We start from the raw sequence: 14,860 nt of genomic DNA on the forward strand, positions 1-14,860 counted from the left end.
GGGGGAGAGAGAGAATCCCAAGAAGGTTCTGCACTGTCAGTGTGGAGCCTGACACGGGGTTCAATCTCACAAACTGTGATATCAAGACCTCAGCTGAAACCAAAAGTTGGATGCTTAACTAACTGAGCCACCCAGGCACCTCCATTCTTTTGAAGTTTCTACATATGCTATCACGTTTTAATATTTTCTAAAAATGGGCTTTGCTTCTTTTTTATCCCATCCTTTATCCTTTTTTCCCTTGTCTTAGTGCTGTGGTTAGGATCCCCATTACAAGACTGAATAGAATTAGTGATACCAGGGATTCCTTTATCAGATTAACAAGTTCTCTTTGAGTTTTCTAAAATACCTTTTTAAGTAGGTTTCACACCCAGCACAGAGCCCAGTGCTGGCCAAAGTCATGACCCTGAGATCAAGGCCTGAGTTGAGATCAAGAGTCAGATGTTTGTTGATACTACCCAAAGCAATCTACATATTCAATGCAATCCCTATCAAAATAACACCAACATTTTTCTCAGAGCTAGAGCAAACAATCCTAAAATTTGTACGGAATCAGAAAAGACCCCGAATAGCCAAAGCAATCCTGGAAAAGAAAACCAAAGCTGGAAGCATCACAATTCCGGACTTCAAGCTGTATTACAAAGCTATAATCATCAAGACTGTGTGGTACTGGCACAAAAACAGACACTCAGATCAATGGAACAGAATAGAGAACCCAGAAATGGACCCAGAAACGTATAGCCAACTAATCTTTGGCAAAGCATGAAAGAATATCCAATGGAAAAAAAGGCAGTCTCTTCAGCAAATGGTGTTGGGAAAACTAGACAGCAACATGCAGAAGAATGGACCTGGACCACTTTCTTACACCATACACAAAAGTAAACTCAAAATGGATGAAAGACCTAAACATAAGACAGGAAGCCATCAAAATCCTAGAGAAGAAAATAGGCAAAAACCTCTTTGACCTTGGCTGCAACAACTTCTTACTTGATATGTCTCTGGGGGCAAAGGAAACAAAAGCAAAAATGAACTATTGGGACTTCATCAAGATAAAAAGCTTCTGCACAGTGAAGGAAGCAACCAGCAAACCTAAAAGGCAACCTATGGAATGGGACAAGATATTTGCAAATGACATATCAGATAAAGGGTTAGTATCCAAAATCTATAAAGATCTTATCAAACTCAACACCTAAAAACCAAATAATCCAGTGAAGAAATGGGCAAAAGACATAAACAGACATTTTTCCAAAAAAGACATCCAGATGGCTAACACACACTTTAAAAAATGCTCAACATCACCCATCATCGGGGAAATAAAAATCAAAACCACAGTGAGATACCACCTCACACCTGTCAGAATGGCTAAAATTAACAACTCAGGTAACAACAGATGTTGGCAAGGATGCAGAGAAAAAGAAACCCTTTTTCACTGCTGGTGGGAATGCAAACTGGTGCAGTCACTCTGGAAAACAGTCTGAAGATTCCTCAAAAAATTAAAAATAGAACGACGCTATGACCCGGTAATTGCACTACTAGGTATTTATTGAAAGGATGCAGGAGTGCTGTTTCGAAGGGCACATGGACCCCAATGTTTATAGCAGCGCTAATGACAATAGCCGAAGTATGGAAAGAGCCCAAATGTCCATCAACTGATGAATGGATAAAGAAGTTGTGGTATATATATACCATGGAATATTACTCAGAGATAAAAAAAAAAAAAAGAATGAAACCTTGCCATTTGCAATAATGTGGATGGAACTAGAGTGAATTATGCTAAGCAAAATAAGTTAGAGGAAGACAAATATCATATGATTTCACTCACATGTGGAATTTAAGATACAAAACAGATGAACATAAGGGAAGGGAAGTAAAAATAATATAAAAACAGAGAAGGAGATAAACCATAAAAGACTCTTAAATACAGAGAACAAACTGAAGGTTGCTAGTGGTGGAGTTGGGTGGACTGATGGGATAAATGGTTGAGGGGCATTAAGGAGGACAATTGTTGGGATGAGCACTGGGTATTATATGTAAGTGATGAATCACTAAATTCTACTCCTGAAATCATTATTATGTTATTATGTTATGTTATTATTATGATACATTATTATGTATCATTATGTTAACTAACTTGGATTAAAAAAAAGAAGTCTGACATTTAACTGACTGAGCCACCCAGGTGCCCCTCTAAAAAATTTTTTTATCAAAAATGCATGTTGATTTCATCACATGCTTTTTCTGTATTTATTGGGATGATTGTGTGATTTATTCCTTTAAGGTACTAATATGATGAATAGAATGAGTGTATTTTCTAATATTAAGCTACCCTTGAATTCTTGACATAAATTCAAGTTAGTCTTGGTGTATTATCTTTTAGCACATTGCTGGATTCAGTTTGCTAGTGTTTTATTGAAGATTTTTGTGTCTCTATTAATAAATGAAATTGGCCTATATAATTTTCCTTTCTAATATTGCCCTTTTCTGGTTTGGTTATGAAAGCAATTCTGGTCCCATATAATGAGTTGAGGAGAGTCCTTTCTTTTCCTATTTTCTGCAAAATTTATATAAGATTAATGTGATCTGCACTTTGGCAGTTTGGTGCTACTTGCCTGTATGATGTTGTTCTTAACTCTTTCTTTTTCTTTCACACCTCACATCTAATCTATTTGCAAATTCTCTTTATTCGAGCTTTAAATTAAATTCCAAATCCAACTACTTCTCACCTCCACTGCTACCACCCTCATCTAACCCACAGCCATCTCTCACTTGGGTAATTACTGTGGACTCCAGACTGGACTCATTGTTTCTGTCCATGCAGCCATCATACTAAAAAAGAAAATTTTTGAAAAGTGATCTCTACACCCAGTGTGGGGCTCAAGCTCATGACCCCGGGATCAAGAATCACACATTTCATTGACTGAGCCAGCCAGGTGCCCCACAGCCTTCCTATTTTAAATATACGGGTAAGAACCTGTTACTCATCTGCTCAAATCTTCCAATGGCTGCTCATCTCACTCAGAGTAAGCACCAAAGTCCTTACAATGATCCACAAGGCCTGATAAGAGCTAGTCACCTTGTTCTCTCTCTGACCTCATCCCCTAAGTCTCTCCCCTTGCTCACTCTGCTCTAACCACAGAGGCCCCCTTGATGTTCCTCAAACACATCAAGTATGTTCTCATCTCGAGCCTTTATATTTGTAGTTGGCTCTACCTGGAATATCGTCCCCATAGAAATCCCCAGGACTTGCTCCTTTGTCTTCTTTTAACATCTCTGCTCCATTGTCACCTTATCGGAGAGGTCTTTTCTTTCTACAATATATAAAATAGTGGGGCACCATCAACTCTTGATTTCGGCTCGGGTCATGATCTCATGGTCATGGGATCAAGCCCTTCGTCAGGCTCCACACTGAGTGTGGATCCTGCTTAAGATTCTGTCTCTCTCAGGGTGCCTGGGTGGCTCAGTCGGTTAAGCGTCTGACTTCAGCTTAGGTCACCATCTCACAGTTTGGGGGTTCGAGCCCTGCATCGGGCTCTGTGCTGGCAGCTCACAGCCTGGAGCCTGCTTCAGATTCTGTGTCTCCCTCTCTCTCTGCCTTTCCCCCGCTCACACTCTGTCTCTCTCTCTCAAAAATAAATAAACATAAAAAATTTAAAAAAAAAAAGATTCTCTCTCTCCTTCTGCCCCCCCCCACTCACATGTGCACACTCTCTCTAAAATAAACTACAATTTAAAAATAAATAAATAAAATACCAAATGTCTCCTACATTCTCCCTACCCCTCTCCTTGCTTTATTCTTCTTCATAATATTTATTACCTCCTGACCATTAATGTACATATGTATGTACTACCTGAGTCTCAACACAAGAATGTAAATACCAAGAATGTAAGTACCAAGGTATTTTATCTATATGCCTAGTAGCTAGAACAATGCCTGGCTATAAGAGGTGCTCAATGTATAACCTTTTGAATCAACGATGAATATATTATTATGTGTCTGACTACTTGGTGTCAGTCAGCTTCTCTAGCTTTATTTCAGTGCATTTTGTTTTCCATCCTTAACATTAAAAACAGAGCACAGCCCCTCCCCCCATTGACCTTGTACATAACTGTCAGTAACAAGTGAATGCATGGTTACTTTGTAGGCTTTGCTTAAATTTCATTAGCTCCCATTTTCTTGTTGGAGATCTTTATTTTTCTGCCCTTATCCTCTTTCCTCATCTCTATTCCTTTGTTTTCTTTTTTTTTTAAGATTAAAAAAAATTATTTGTTTTTAACATTTATTTATTTTTGAGACAGAGAGAGACAGAGCATGAACGGGGAGGGTCAGAGAGAGAGGGAGACACAGAATCCGAAACAGGCTCCAAGCTCTGAGCGGTCAGCACAGAGCCCGATGCGGGGCTTGAACTCAGGGACCGGACCGTGAGATCATGACCTGAGCTGAAGTCGGACGCTTAATCGACTGAGCCACCCAGGCGCCCCTCTTTTTTTTTTAAGATTTTTAAAAAATGTTTATTTATTTTTGAGACCGAGAGAGATCAGGAGAGGGACAGAGAGAGAGGGAGACAGAGGATCCAAAGCAGGCTCCGTGCTGACAGCAGAGAGCCCAATGTGGGGCTTGAACCCACAAACCACGAGCTCATGACCTGAGCCAAAGTCAGATACTTAACTGAGTCACTCAGGCGCCCAAGGACTAGATCTCAGATTATCTCTGTCTCTCTCTTCCCTCCTTCCTTTCTGCTTTTTCTTCTTTCTTTCTTTCTTTCTTTCTTTCTTTCTTTCTTTCTTTCTTGATTTTATTTTATTATTTTTTTCAATAATCTCCACACCCAACATAGGGCTCAAACTCACAGTCCTGAGTTCAAGAGTCACAGGCTCCACTAACTAAGCCAGCCAGGCAACCCTTTTTCTTCTCTTTCTTAACACAGTGTCAAAATCAGACAAACTTGCATTTGGATCTCAGCTAATTATACTGACCTTCAATAAATTATTTAACTTCTGTGACCCTCAGTGTCCCCACAGGTTAACTAAGATATTGATATGCACCTCAAAGGGTTGTTGTAAAGATTGAATAACAACAGCAACAACACCCTACAGCTAACATCATACTTAGTGGTAAGAAACTAGAAGCTTTCTCATTAAGATCAAGTACAAGGCAAGGAAGTCCCTTCTCACCACTCTTCAACATTGCACTGGAAATCCTTGCTAATGTAATAAGATAATAAATAAATAAATGAATAAATAAATAAATAAAAATTTTAAAAAATATAAAAGGTATATAGATTGGGAACAAAAACATAAAACTGTCTTTGTTTACGGAGGACATAATCATTCATGTAGGAAATCTGAAAAAATTGATTAAAAAAAATTCTCCTAAAAAAACCCCAAAACTCTCTTGGAACTAATAAGCAAGTATAGCAAGTTTTGGGGTCCCTGGCTGGCTCAGTGGGTGGAGTGTGTGGTTCTTGATCTCAGGGATGTAAGTTCGAGCCCCAAGTTGGGTGTAGAGATTACTTAAAAATAAAATAAAATCTTAAAAACAAACAAATAAACAAACGAAAAACAGAAGTCAATTGCTTTCCTATATACCAACAATGAACAAGTGGAATTTGTAATTTAAAACAACAACATTCACATTAGCACCCCCAAAAGTGAAATGCTTAGGTATACATCTAACAAAATGTACATAAGATCTATCTGAGAAAAACTATAAAACTCTGATGAACAAAACCAAAGAAGAATTAAATAAATGGAAAGATAATCCATCTTTATGGATACGAAGAATCAATATTATCAAAATATCAGTTCTTCTCATCTTGACCTATAGAGTCAATGCAATCCCAATCCCAGAAAGTTATCTTAAGGATATTAACTGAGGCAAAAGACCCAGAATAGCCTATACAATACTGAAGGGGAAAAACAAAGTTAGGAAACTGAAACTATCTGATTTCAGGGCTAACTATAAAACTATGGTAATCAAGGGGTACCTGGATGGCTCAGTTGGTTAAGTATCGACTTCAGCCCAGGTCACGATCTCGTGGTTTGTGGGATCACACCCTGCATTGGGCTCTGTGCTGACAGCTCGGAACCTGGAGCCTACTTTGGATTCTGTGTTTCCCTCTCTCTGCCCTTCTCAAGCTCTATCTCTCTCTCAAAAATAAATAAACATTAAAAAAAATTTAAAGCTATAAAAATCAAGACAGTGTAGTATTGGTGAAAAAATAGACAACTAGATCAGTGTACCAGAATAGAGAGCCCAGAAATAGACCTGTATAAATATAGTCAAGTAACCCTTGACAAAAAAAGCAGAAGCAATACAATGGATCAAAGATAATCTCTTCACTTTTGGTGACTGTGAAGATGGGGAGATCCTGGCCTGGCCAAGGATGTTGGATCTCATTGTACTCCTAACTCTTCGACCTTTGTCTGAAGGCCCTCAATAAAATGGTTTGATCCTCTCCCCTTAAAAAAAGATAGTCTCTTCAACAAATGATGCTGGAACACTGTATTATTCACATGAAGAAAGAAAGAAAGAAAGAAAGAAAGAAAGAAAGAAAGAAAGAAACAAAGAAACAAAGAAACAAAGAAACAAAGAAATTTAGACACAAGGGTTTATACCCTTGGCAAAATTAACTCAAAATGGGTCACAGACCTAAATGCAAAATGCAAAACTACAAAACTCCTGGAAGATAAAAGGAAAAACTTAGATGACCTTGAGTATGTTAATGCCTTTTTAGATACAACACCAATGACACAATCCAAGAAAGAAATAATTATAAGCTGGACTTAATTAATATAAAAAAACTTCTGTTCTGCAATAGACCAACTAGAGAAGAGAATTAGAAGACAAGCCACAGACTAGTCGATAATATTTGCAAAAGACACAGCTGATAAAAGATTGGTAGCCAAAATATACAAAAACTCAACAAACAAGAAGGGGAGCCCTGGGTGGCTCAGTTAAGCGCTCGACTCTTGGTTTCAGCTCAGGTCAGGATCTTATAGTTCGTAAGTTTGAGCCCTGTGTCAGGCTCTGTGTTGTCAGTGAGGAGCCTGCTTGGGATTCTCTCTGTCTCCCTCTCTCTGAACCACCTCCCTCTTTCTCAAAATAAATAAATAAACTTAAAAAAAAAAAAAAACTCAATTGGGGCCCCTGGGTGGCTCAGTCGGTTAAGCGTCTGACTTTGGCTCAGGTCATGATCTCGCCATTCATGAGTTCAAGCCCCATGTCAGTCTCTGTGCTGACAGCTCGGGGCCCAGATCCTGCTTAGGATTCTGTGTCTCCTTCTGTCTATGCCACTCCCCCACTTGTGCTCTCTCTCTCAAAAGAAAATAAACGTTAAAAAAATTAAAAACAAACAAAAAAACCCCCAAAAAACTCAATGAACAAGAAAACAAACAACCCAATTAAAAAATGGGCCAAAGACCTTAACCGATACTCTATTAAAGACATCCAGAAGGCAAGTAAGTATATGAAAGGATGTTCCACATCATATGTCATCAGGGAAATGCAAATTAAAACAACAAGATACCGCTACATATCTAGTAGAAGGGCCAAAACCTGGAACACTAACAATACCAAAGTTTGGCCAGCATGTGGAGCAAAAGAAACTTTCATGCATTGCTGATGAGTACAGCCATTTTGGAAGACAGTTTGGTGGTTTCTTACAAAACTAAATATACTCTTACCATATGATCAAGTGATCATGCTCCTTGATGTTTACTCAAAGGAACAGAGAACTTTGTCTATACCAAAACCTGCACATAGATGTTTATAGCAGTCTTATTCATAATTGCCAAAACTTGGAACAGACAAGAAGTCTTTCAGTAGGTAAATAGATAAACTGTAGTACATCCAGACAATGGAATACTAGTGGTGCTAAAAAGAAATGAGCTATTAAGCCATGAAAAGATAGGGAGGAATGTTAAAGTGCAAAAAGCCAATATGAGAAGGCCACATATGGTATGGTATGTTTTCCAATCTATGACATTCCGGAAAAGGCAAAACTGTGGAGACAATGAAAAAAGATCAGTAGTTGCCAGGGGTCCAGGGTGGGGAGCGATGAACAGGTAGGGCACAGAGAATTTTTCAGGGAGTGAAAATACTCTGTATGATATTATAATTATGGATATATGTCATTATTCATTATCCAAATCTACTGAATGTACACCACCAAGACTGAACCGTTAGATAAGCTGTGGACTTTGGATGATTATGATGTGGTCAATATAGATTCATCCTTGGTAAAAAAAAAAAAAATGTACCATTTTGGTGAGTAATGTTGTTAATGGGGAGGTTAGGCATATGTGGGAGCAGGACTTATTATGAGGAATCTTTGTACTTTACTCTCAATTTTATTGTAAACCGAAAGCTAAAAATAAAGTATTAAAAATTTTTAAAAAATTATTTTAAGTAGGCTCCATACCAACATGGGGTTTGAACTCACAATCCTGACATCAAGAGCCACACGCTCTACTAACTGAGCCAGCCAGGTGCCCCTAAAAAATAAAGTCTTGGAGTGACTGGGTGGCTCAGTTGGTTGAGTGTCCAACTCTTGATTTGGGCTGTGGTTATGATCCCAGGGTTGTGGGACGGAGTCCTATGTCAGGTTCTGTGCTGGACCCTGCTTGGGATTCTCTCTCTCTCTCTCTGCCCCTCTCCCCCACTCTCTAAAATTAAAAAAAAAAAAAAGTCTGAAAGTTGAACAAATAAGTAAAGACATGGCACATAATAGAACATATGTGGACTCTTGTTCTTTCCTCATATTTTTCTTTTTCCTTCCCTCTTCAAACAATTTTTTAGTGGCTTATTTACTTATTTTTTGAAACAGAGACAGACAGTGTGAGCGGGGTAGGGGCAGAGAGGGAGACACAGAATTCAAAGCAGGCTCTAGGCTCTGAGCTGTCAGCACAGAGCCCAATGCAGGTCTTGAACCTATGAACCATGAGATCATGACTTGAGCCGAAATCGGATGTTTAACCAACTGAGCCACCTAGGTGCCCCTTTCCTTTCCTCTTTAAGTTGGTAAGATTGGACTCCTTAATTCTTTGGTTCTTTCAAACTTTGGATATTTTGGTATGCTTTTGATTCCTTTTCCTCACTTTTGTGTCATCTCTTCCCTTATTTTCTTCTCTTTCTCCTCTGCCTCTTCCTCCTCCTTTTTTGATCCTTTCTCTCTCCCTGCCCCTCATCTCCTTACTCTGGTTCTGCTTCTCATTTGCTATCATAAACCAAGCCATGTGGACCATAAACTTTGAGTTTGAAGTCCCTTCAGCTCCAGCAGTCTAACAGTCCTGTGATACTCCCTTCATTTATGTTCTCTTCCCCCCCCCCCCCACTTTCTTCTCATTTCATTGCTTATAAATTGCTTAACTTCCCTGGGCCTCAGCTTTTCCATCTGGAAAATTGAAACAATAATAGATTGTTATCAATATCAAATGAATTAAGTAAAGCTCTTAGTTCAGCGCCTAACACAAAGGCCTCTGAGATGTCATTAACTTTGTTCTCATTTGACCTTCTGCAAGCAAGCCTGGTATGAAATTTAAACACTATAGAAATGTTAGTTGTTTATTATTTTCCCTAAAGTATCATGGTGACATGGAAGAATGGTCTAGGCTTGAAGAAACCTGAGTTTCAGGCAAATCTCTAAATTCTTATGAGCCTCAGTTTCCTTATCTGTAAAATGAGAATAATAACAGATGCCTTCCTTCCACCTAGAGGTATTTCCTCTCTGAAGAATTAAAAGATGTAATGCACAGCAAAGCATCACTCTACCATGATAAACGGTGTCCTGGAGTCACACTAGGGATGCGGTATGAGGATGCAATGAGATAAGATACCTGACCAACAGTAACCACTCAATACACGTTATCTATTATTATTTCCTTTACTTTTTCCACTTCTTTCCTCTTGCTTCTCAAAAAAAAAAAAAAAAAAAGTGCTTAAAATAGCCAGGTGATCCTTGCTGCTAAACTTCTATCATTGATTCTTGTCTCCTTCCCATCTCCTCCTCATTTCTCTCTCCCGCAACCCCTCCCCCTTTCCCTTCTCCCTCTCTCTTTCCCGTTACAGCTTTCCTGTCCCTCAGGCACAGTGTGCAGCCCCGCGGATCTCCAGATTTCAGGCAGCTTAGATCTGACACATAGCCACCCGGTACCTGCTGGAGACCAGGGGTTCCCTCTACATTTAGCGTCTGGCGCTCGCCCAACAATAAAGTTTTATTGAAACAGGACAGGAAAAAAGGCGCCCGTCATCTCCTCAACAGCCAATCAGAGAGTAGAATGACTGGCGCTCGCAGGAGCTTCAGCCGGCGGAAGGCAGGGGAGGGGCATGTCCCGCCCCAAACCGGTCTCTTAAGAGCGGAAGTACGACCCGGAAGCCAGCCATAGAGTTTAGTGGCCAGAGCGACTCTGCAGGGAGGTGGCAGGAAAGGCTCAGAACAGCTGCCGGAGGTGACGGAGCAGCGGCCCCGCCCGGTGTGCTGGAAGACGAAGCTTCCAGGTAGCGGCCGGCCCGCAGAGTCTGACCCAGGGTACGACTGGGCAGTCGGCGTGAGCCTGCGGTCCCTGGGCGGCCTCTTTAAGGGAGGGGGCGGAGCCACGCGGAAGGATCCTGAGGGTGAGGTCACGTGTTTGGGGGCACTTGCGGGGCACCAAGGAAATTTGAGGGACTGTTGTTATTGGGGTGTACACCATGTAACGCCCCTTCCCCCACTACATCCTGTGCCTAGGGGGTTCAATGGGGTGCACGTGGTGGGGCTTGGGATTGGCCCAGGGATGGGGGAGGGGGCGTGGCAACCCTGTCTCAGTCAGGTTTCCATCAAAGTGGCCAATTGTAGGATTCCTAGATCCGAGTTTTAAACTACTCCACCTCTGTTTCCTCATTTGCAGAAGTGACTCAGTGCGTCTGCAATCCAGCCCCTGACCCCAGTGCTTCTCGTCCTCTCAGTGTTCAGGGACCTCCAGCTTCACATCCTCTTTCCTTGCAGCTCCAGATATCCTGAGCCCAGGTCCCCCCAGCTCAGTGCAGCCATGAGTGCCGAGGTGAAGGTGACAGGGCAGAACCAGGAGCAATTTCTGCTCCTGGCCAAGTCAGCCAAGGGGGCAGCGCTGGCCACACTCATCCACCAGGTGCTGGAGGCTCCTGGTGTCTACGTGTTTGGGGAACTGCTGGATATGCCTAATGTTAGAGAGGTGGGTTCCTGACCTGGATAGCCCACAGGGAGGCTTGGGTCTAAGTTTGAATTTGAGAATGGGTGGGCAGGACTCACTGGCAACCCCATAACCATTCAGTTGAATTAGAATATGATGATGATTAGTTAGCAGCTGGCATAAATAAGTAGGCAGGTAAACCTCTTAGTTCCCTTTGGTGATGAGTGATCTGTAAAACCCAGTATTTTTCATTTTTAAGCAAAAGAACATGTGGTTCAGAAAAGGAGACCTGATTCCAGCCTGTCTCCACCAATGTAGTAGCCCTTAATAAAATCATGTCACCTTGATCAGGTCATTTTTACTTTAGGACCTCAGTTTTCTCTTTTAAAATTGGAGTGGACACTGCCCTTCACTGTTAATTATAGAAATCAGGTGAGATTATGGGAAGTATAAAGTCCAGTACAAATGGAAGGAACGAACATGAAACTGACATGCCCTCCTCTCCCCACTTTGTCCCCTTTGCTAATTCACTTAAGTGAGGTAAATGTCTAGAAGTGTTAGAAGGTGTCTTTTCCCCAGAGATGTGTGGCAAGATGCTAGGAACAGAGCAGAGAGAACTATTCACACGGAAGAGGCAGGGTTAAGAGTTAAAGTCTAGAGTGGGTGGATCACAAAAATGTTTGACGTTAGCCCAAGTCCTGAGATGCTATGGCATTGGTATATGGGCAAACTGTGTTAAGTTTTTGAGAGCCAGTGATTGACTGAGTCAATGGATTTAACCTTTTGGGACCACTCTGGTATGGAGAAAACTGGCTTTCTCTCCCTGCTTTCCTAGGCCGTGGAACTAAAGAGGGTCCATTAAGGTGAAGAAAAAGAAGTATTTATTGGGTGTTTGTTTATCTCTCTGCTAGTCATCTGGGAATACCAGAGAAATACAAGACACAGTGCAGACACAGTGCTTATTACTCTTCTAAAACTTATATTCCAGTTGCAGAGATAAGATAAATGGATATAGATGTGTAAATTATTTATTTAGCAAGTATTTATTGAGAGCCAAACACACGCATAGCTCTTCTAGATCTAAGTGGGATACCAGGGACTGGTAAGGGACCTAAGTGGGATACCAGGGACTGGTAATCTTACTGAAAAGAAGGATATTCTTAGGTAACAGCCTAAATTAAGTGCCAGTATGAGTGATCAGTGATAGGAGAGGAGATCTGGGTGCACTGACCTGGGTGATGAAAGCCTCCTGGGTGCAGCAGGTCTGACACAGAGGCCACAAATTCCAGCACCTGCTGAGGCCATGCAGCTGTCAGAGATGAGTAAGGCTAATGCAGGAGTGTTGGGTGAATTAGAAAGTACAGCAGACTGCCTAAAGGATATTCAGATTCGGAAATATGAAACACACCCTAAGGACCAGAACACTGTGTGTGTATGTGTGTGTGTGTGTGTGTGTGTGTGTGTGTGTGTATACATGTACATGCATGTGCACGTGCTGCTGAACACTTGTTTTCAATTCAGAATTTAGGGTAGGAATTGAAGATGTTTGGAGGAAGAGGGCCTGGTGAATTTGGAGAATAGTGTAAACAAAGGCCGTGAGGTAGAAATGAGGCCTTCCCGTAGGGAGAGTGATCAGAGAGGCAGAGAGGTCCTCTCGGTGAGCTGGGAGAGATGATGGGAGAGGGGCCAGATGGGGCCAGAAAGTGGAATTCAAAACAGGGTAAGGCTGGGAGGCTGGGGAGAGGCCCATCCTGTCACATCTTCCTTCCTATTCCTGCAGCTGGCTGAGAGTGACTTCGCTTCCACATTCCGGCTGCTCACAGTGTTTGCTTATGGGACATATGCTGATTACTTAGGTAACCGGAGGGCTAGAGCTCTGGCGTCGTGGAGGTGGGAGAAGGGCAATTTCTCTCTCTTTTTTTAAAATGTTTATTTATTTTTGAGACCGCGCACAAGCATCCTTGTGTGAGTGAGGGACGGGCAGAGAGAGAGAGACAGAGACAGAGCATCCAAGCAAGCTCTGAGCTGTCAGCGTGGAGCCCAGTGTGGGGCCTGAATTCACAAACTGTGAGGTCACGACCTGAGCCGAAGTCGGATGCTTAATTGACTGAGCCACCCAGGTGCCCCCAGAAGGGCAATTTCTCAATGAACTTAGAAGGAATTGCTGGGATACCCTCCTGGGGTACATAGGTCAAGGTTAAGACTTGAATTGGCATGGAAAACTAAAAAAAAAAAAAAGGCAAAGGAAGAGGCTAGGGCTTCCCACAAAAGCGTAATCTGAACTTCCTACTTTCTCCTTTTTTCGTAGCTGAAGCCCGGAATCTTCCCCCACTCACAGAGGCTCAGAAGAATAAGCTTCGACACCTATCAGTTGTCACCCTGGCTGCCAAAGTCAAGGTGAGTAAGAGTCCTGCCCCCCCGCCCCCTGCCCCCAGTCCTGAGCCAAGAGTTATATCCCTTCACAAAGGGCCTATTTGAAGGGAATTTGCACTCAGACAGCCTATGTCCACACAGTTCTGCCTTCCCACCCCCACCCTGTCCCTCCAAGGTATGTAAACTCTACTGCCTGTAGCCTTTCAGCCTGAATATTATTCTCTTAGTTTTCTGTTTTGTTTCTGTTTTTCATTCAACACTTTTTGCCTTTTGGGTCAAAATAGCAACTGGGATGCCATTCTTTTGTTTAACAATCACCCTCCCCGCTAGAGAAAGTCCCACACCAACAGCCTCAGCTTGCAGATCTGAGAACAAGACTCTCTCTTCTGGTGAAGTGCTAGGCTTCTGTTTGCTAGAAATATCTCTGCAGGTTCAGTTTTTTAAATACCCTCTCCACCTGTCTACCTTTTCCCAATTATTATTTGATTCTCTTGTTGTTTCATGGTTTTACATAAATCACGTGTCTCTCTGTTGTGAGATGCTCTTTGGAAGGAGGTGGAGTATAAATGATGCACAGTAACTCCAGATCCCTCCCACACCACATACTCCCGTTTTGTCAGGCTTATCTGGACCAAGGTCTGTGTGCTGTCCTGAGCTGTGGCCAGAGGAGTGACACCCAGGCAGATGTCACTTTCTTCCTCTGTGGCGTGGGAGGAATAAGGTCGAAGGGGAATATAAATCTTCTATTTTATTTCTGGCTATTCTTCTCAGGATGTTATTTTTCAGGTGGCAGTGCGTTTACTTATTTTGCTTTAGAACCAGCCTTTTAGAGGAAATCATTCAGGAATAGGAGCGGAGAGTAGGTAGGGGAGCCTGGGCAGGAGGGGAAAGGAGGGAAAAATCTTGGAAGCCCTTGTCTGCTTGCAGAACTGCACAAATCCCAGCCCAACCACTCCCCCCCCCCGCCCCTGGCCCCAGTGTATCCCATATGCAGTGTTGCTGGAGGCCCTCGCCCTGCGCAATGTGCGGCAGCTGGAAGACCTTGTCATTGAAGCTGTGTATGCCGACGTTCTCCGCGGCTCCCTGGACCAGCGCAATCAGCGGCTAGAGGTTGACTACAGCATCGGGCGGGACATCCAGCGCCAGGACCTCAGTGCCATTGCTCGGACCCTGCAGGAGTGGTGAGACCTGTGTCCTGGCCCTGTTCCTTCTCTTCTCACTCCAAGAAAGGGGGAGGGCTTCTGAAGGAGGGAGGGCTGGGCTGGGCTGCAGCGGTGGAATCATAGACGTTGAAGGGAAATGAGCTCATTCCTCCAAAGGCTTCTGAGGGCAGAAGGGAGCAGAG

General features: G+C 42.4%; 1 protein-coding gene across 5 annotated transcripts in view; it reads left to right on the forward strand.

Annotated features, from left to right (window-relative positions):
• COPS7A (COP9 signalosome subunit 7A) overlaps positions 1 to 14,860 on the forward strand; it is a 34,478-nt gene that overhangs the window by 17,703 nt on the left and 1,915 nt on the right. For 2 of the 5 annotated variants that reach the window (XM_049624999.1, XM_049624997.1), the window contains exons 3-7: positions 10,064 to 10,523; positions 10,980 to 11,184; positions 12,923 to 12,998; positions 13,451 to 13,539; positions 14,494 to 14,696. In XM_049624999.1, the coding sequence (XP_049480956.1) occupies positions 11,023 to 11,184; positions 12,923 to 12,998; positions 13,451 to 13,539; positions 14,494 to 14,696 (530 nt within the window). In that variant the 5' untranslated portion in view covers positions 10,064 to 10,523; positions 10,980 to 11,022. Of the gene's footprint in view, positions 1 to 10,063; positions 10,610 to 10,979; positions 11,185 to 12,922; positions 12,999 to 13,450; positions 13,540 to 14,493; positions 14,697 to 14,860 lie in introns of all 5 variants that reach the window. The other 3 variants (XM_049624998.1, XM_049625000.1, XM_049625002.1) reach the window with 3 other exon arrangements.

Source organism: Panthera uncia, chromosome B4 (genome assembly GCF_023721935.1).
Source record: "Panthera uncia isolate 11264 chromosome B4, Puncia_PCG_1.0, whole genome shotgun sequence".
NCBI lineage: Eukaryota > Metazoa > Chordata > Mammalia > Carnivora > Felidae > Panthera > Panthera uncia.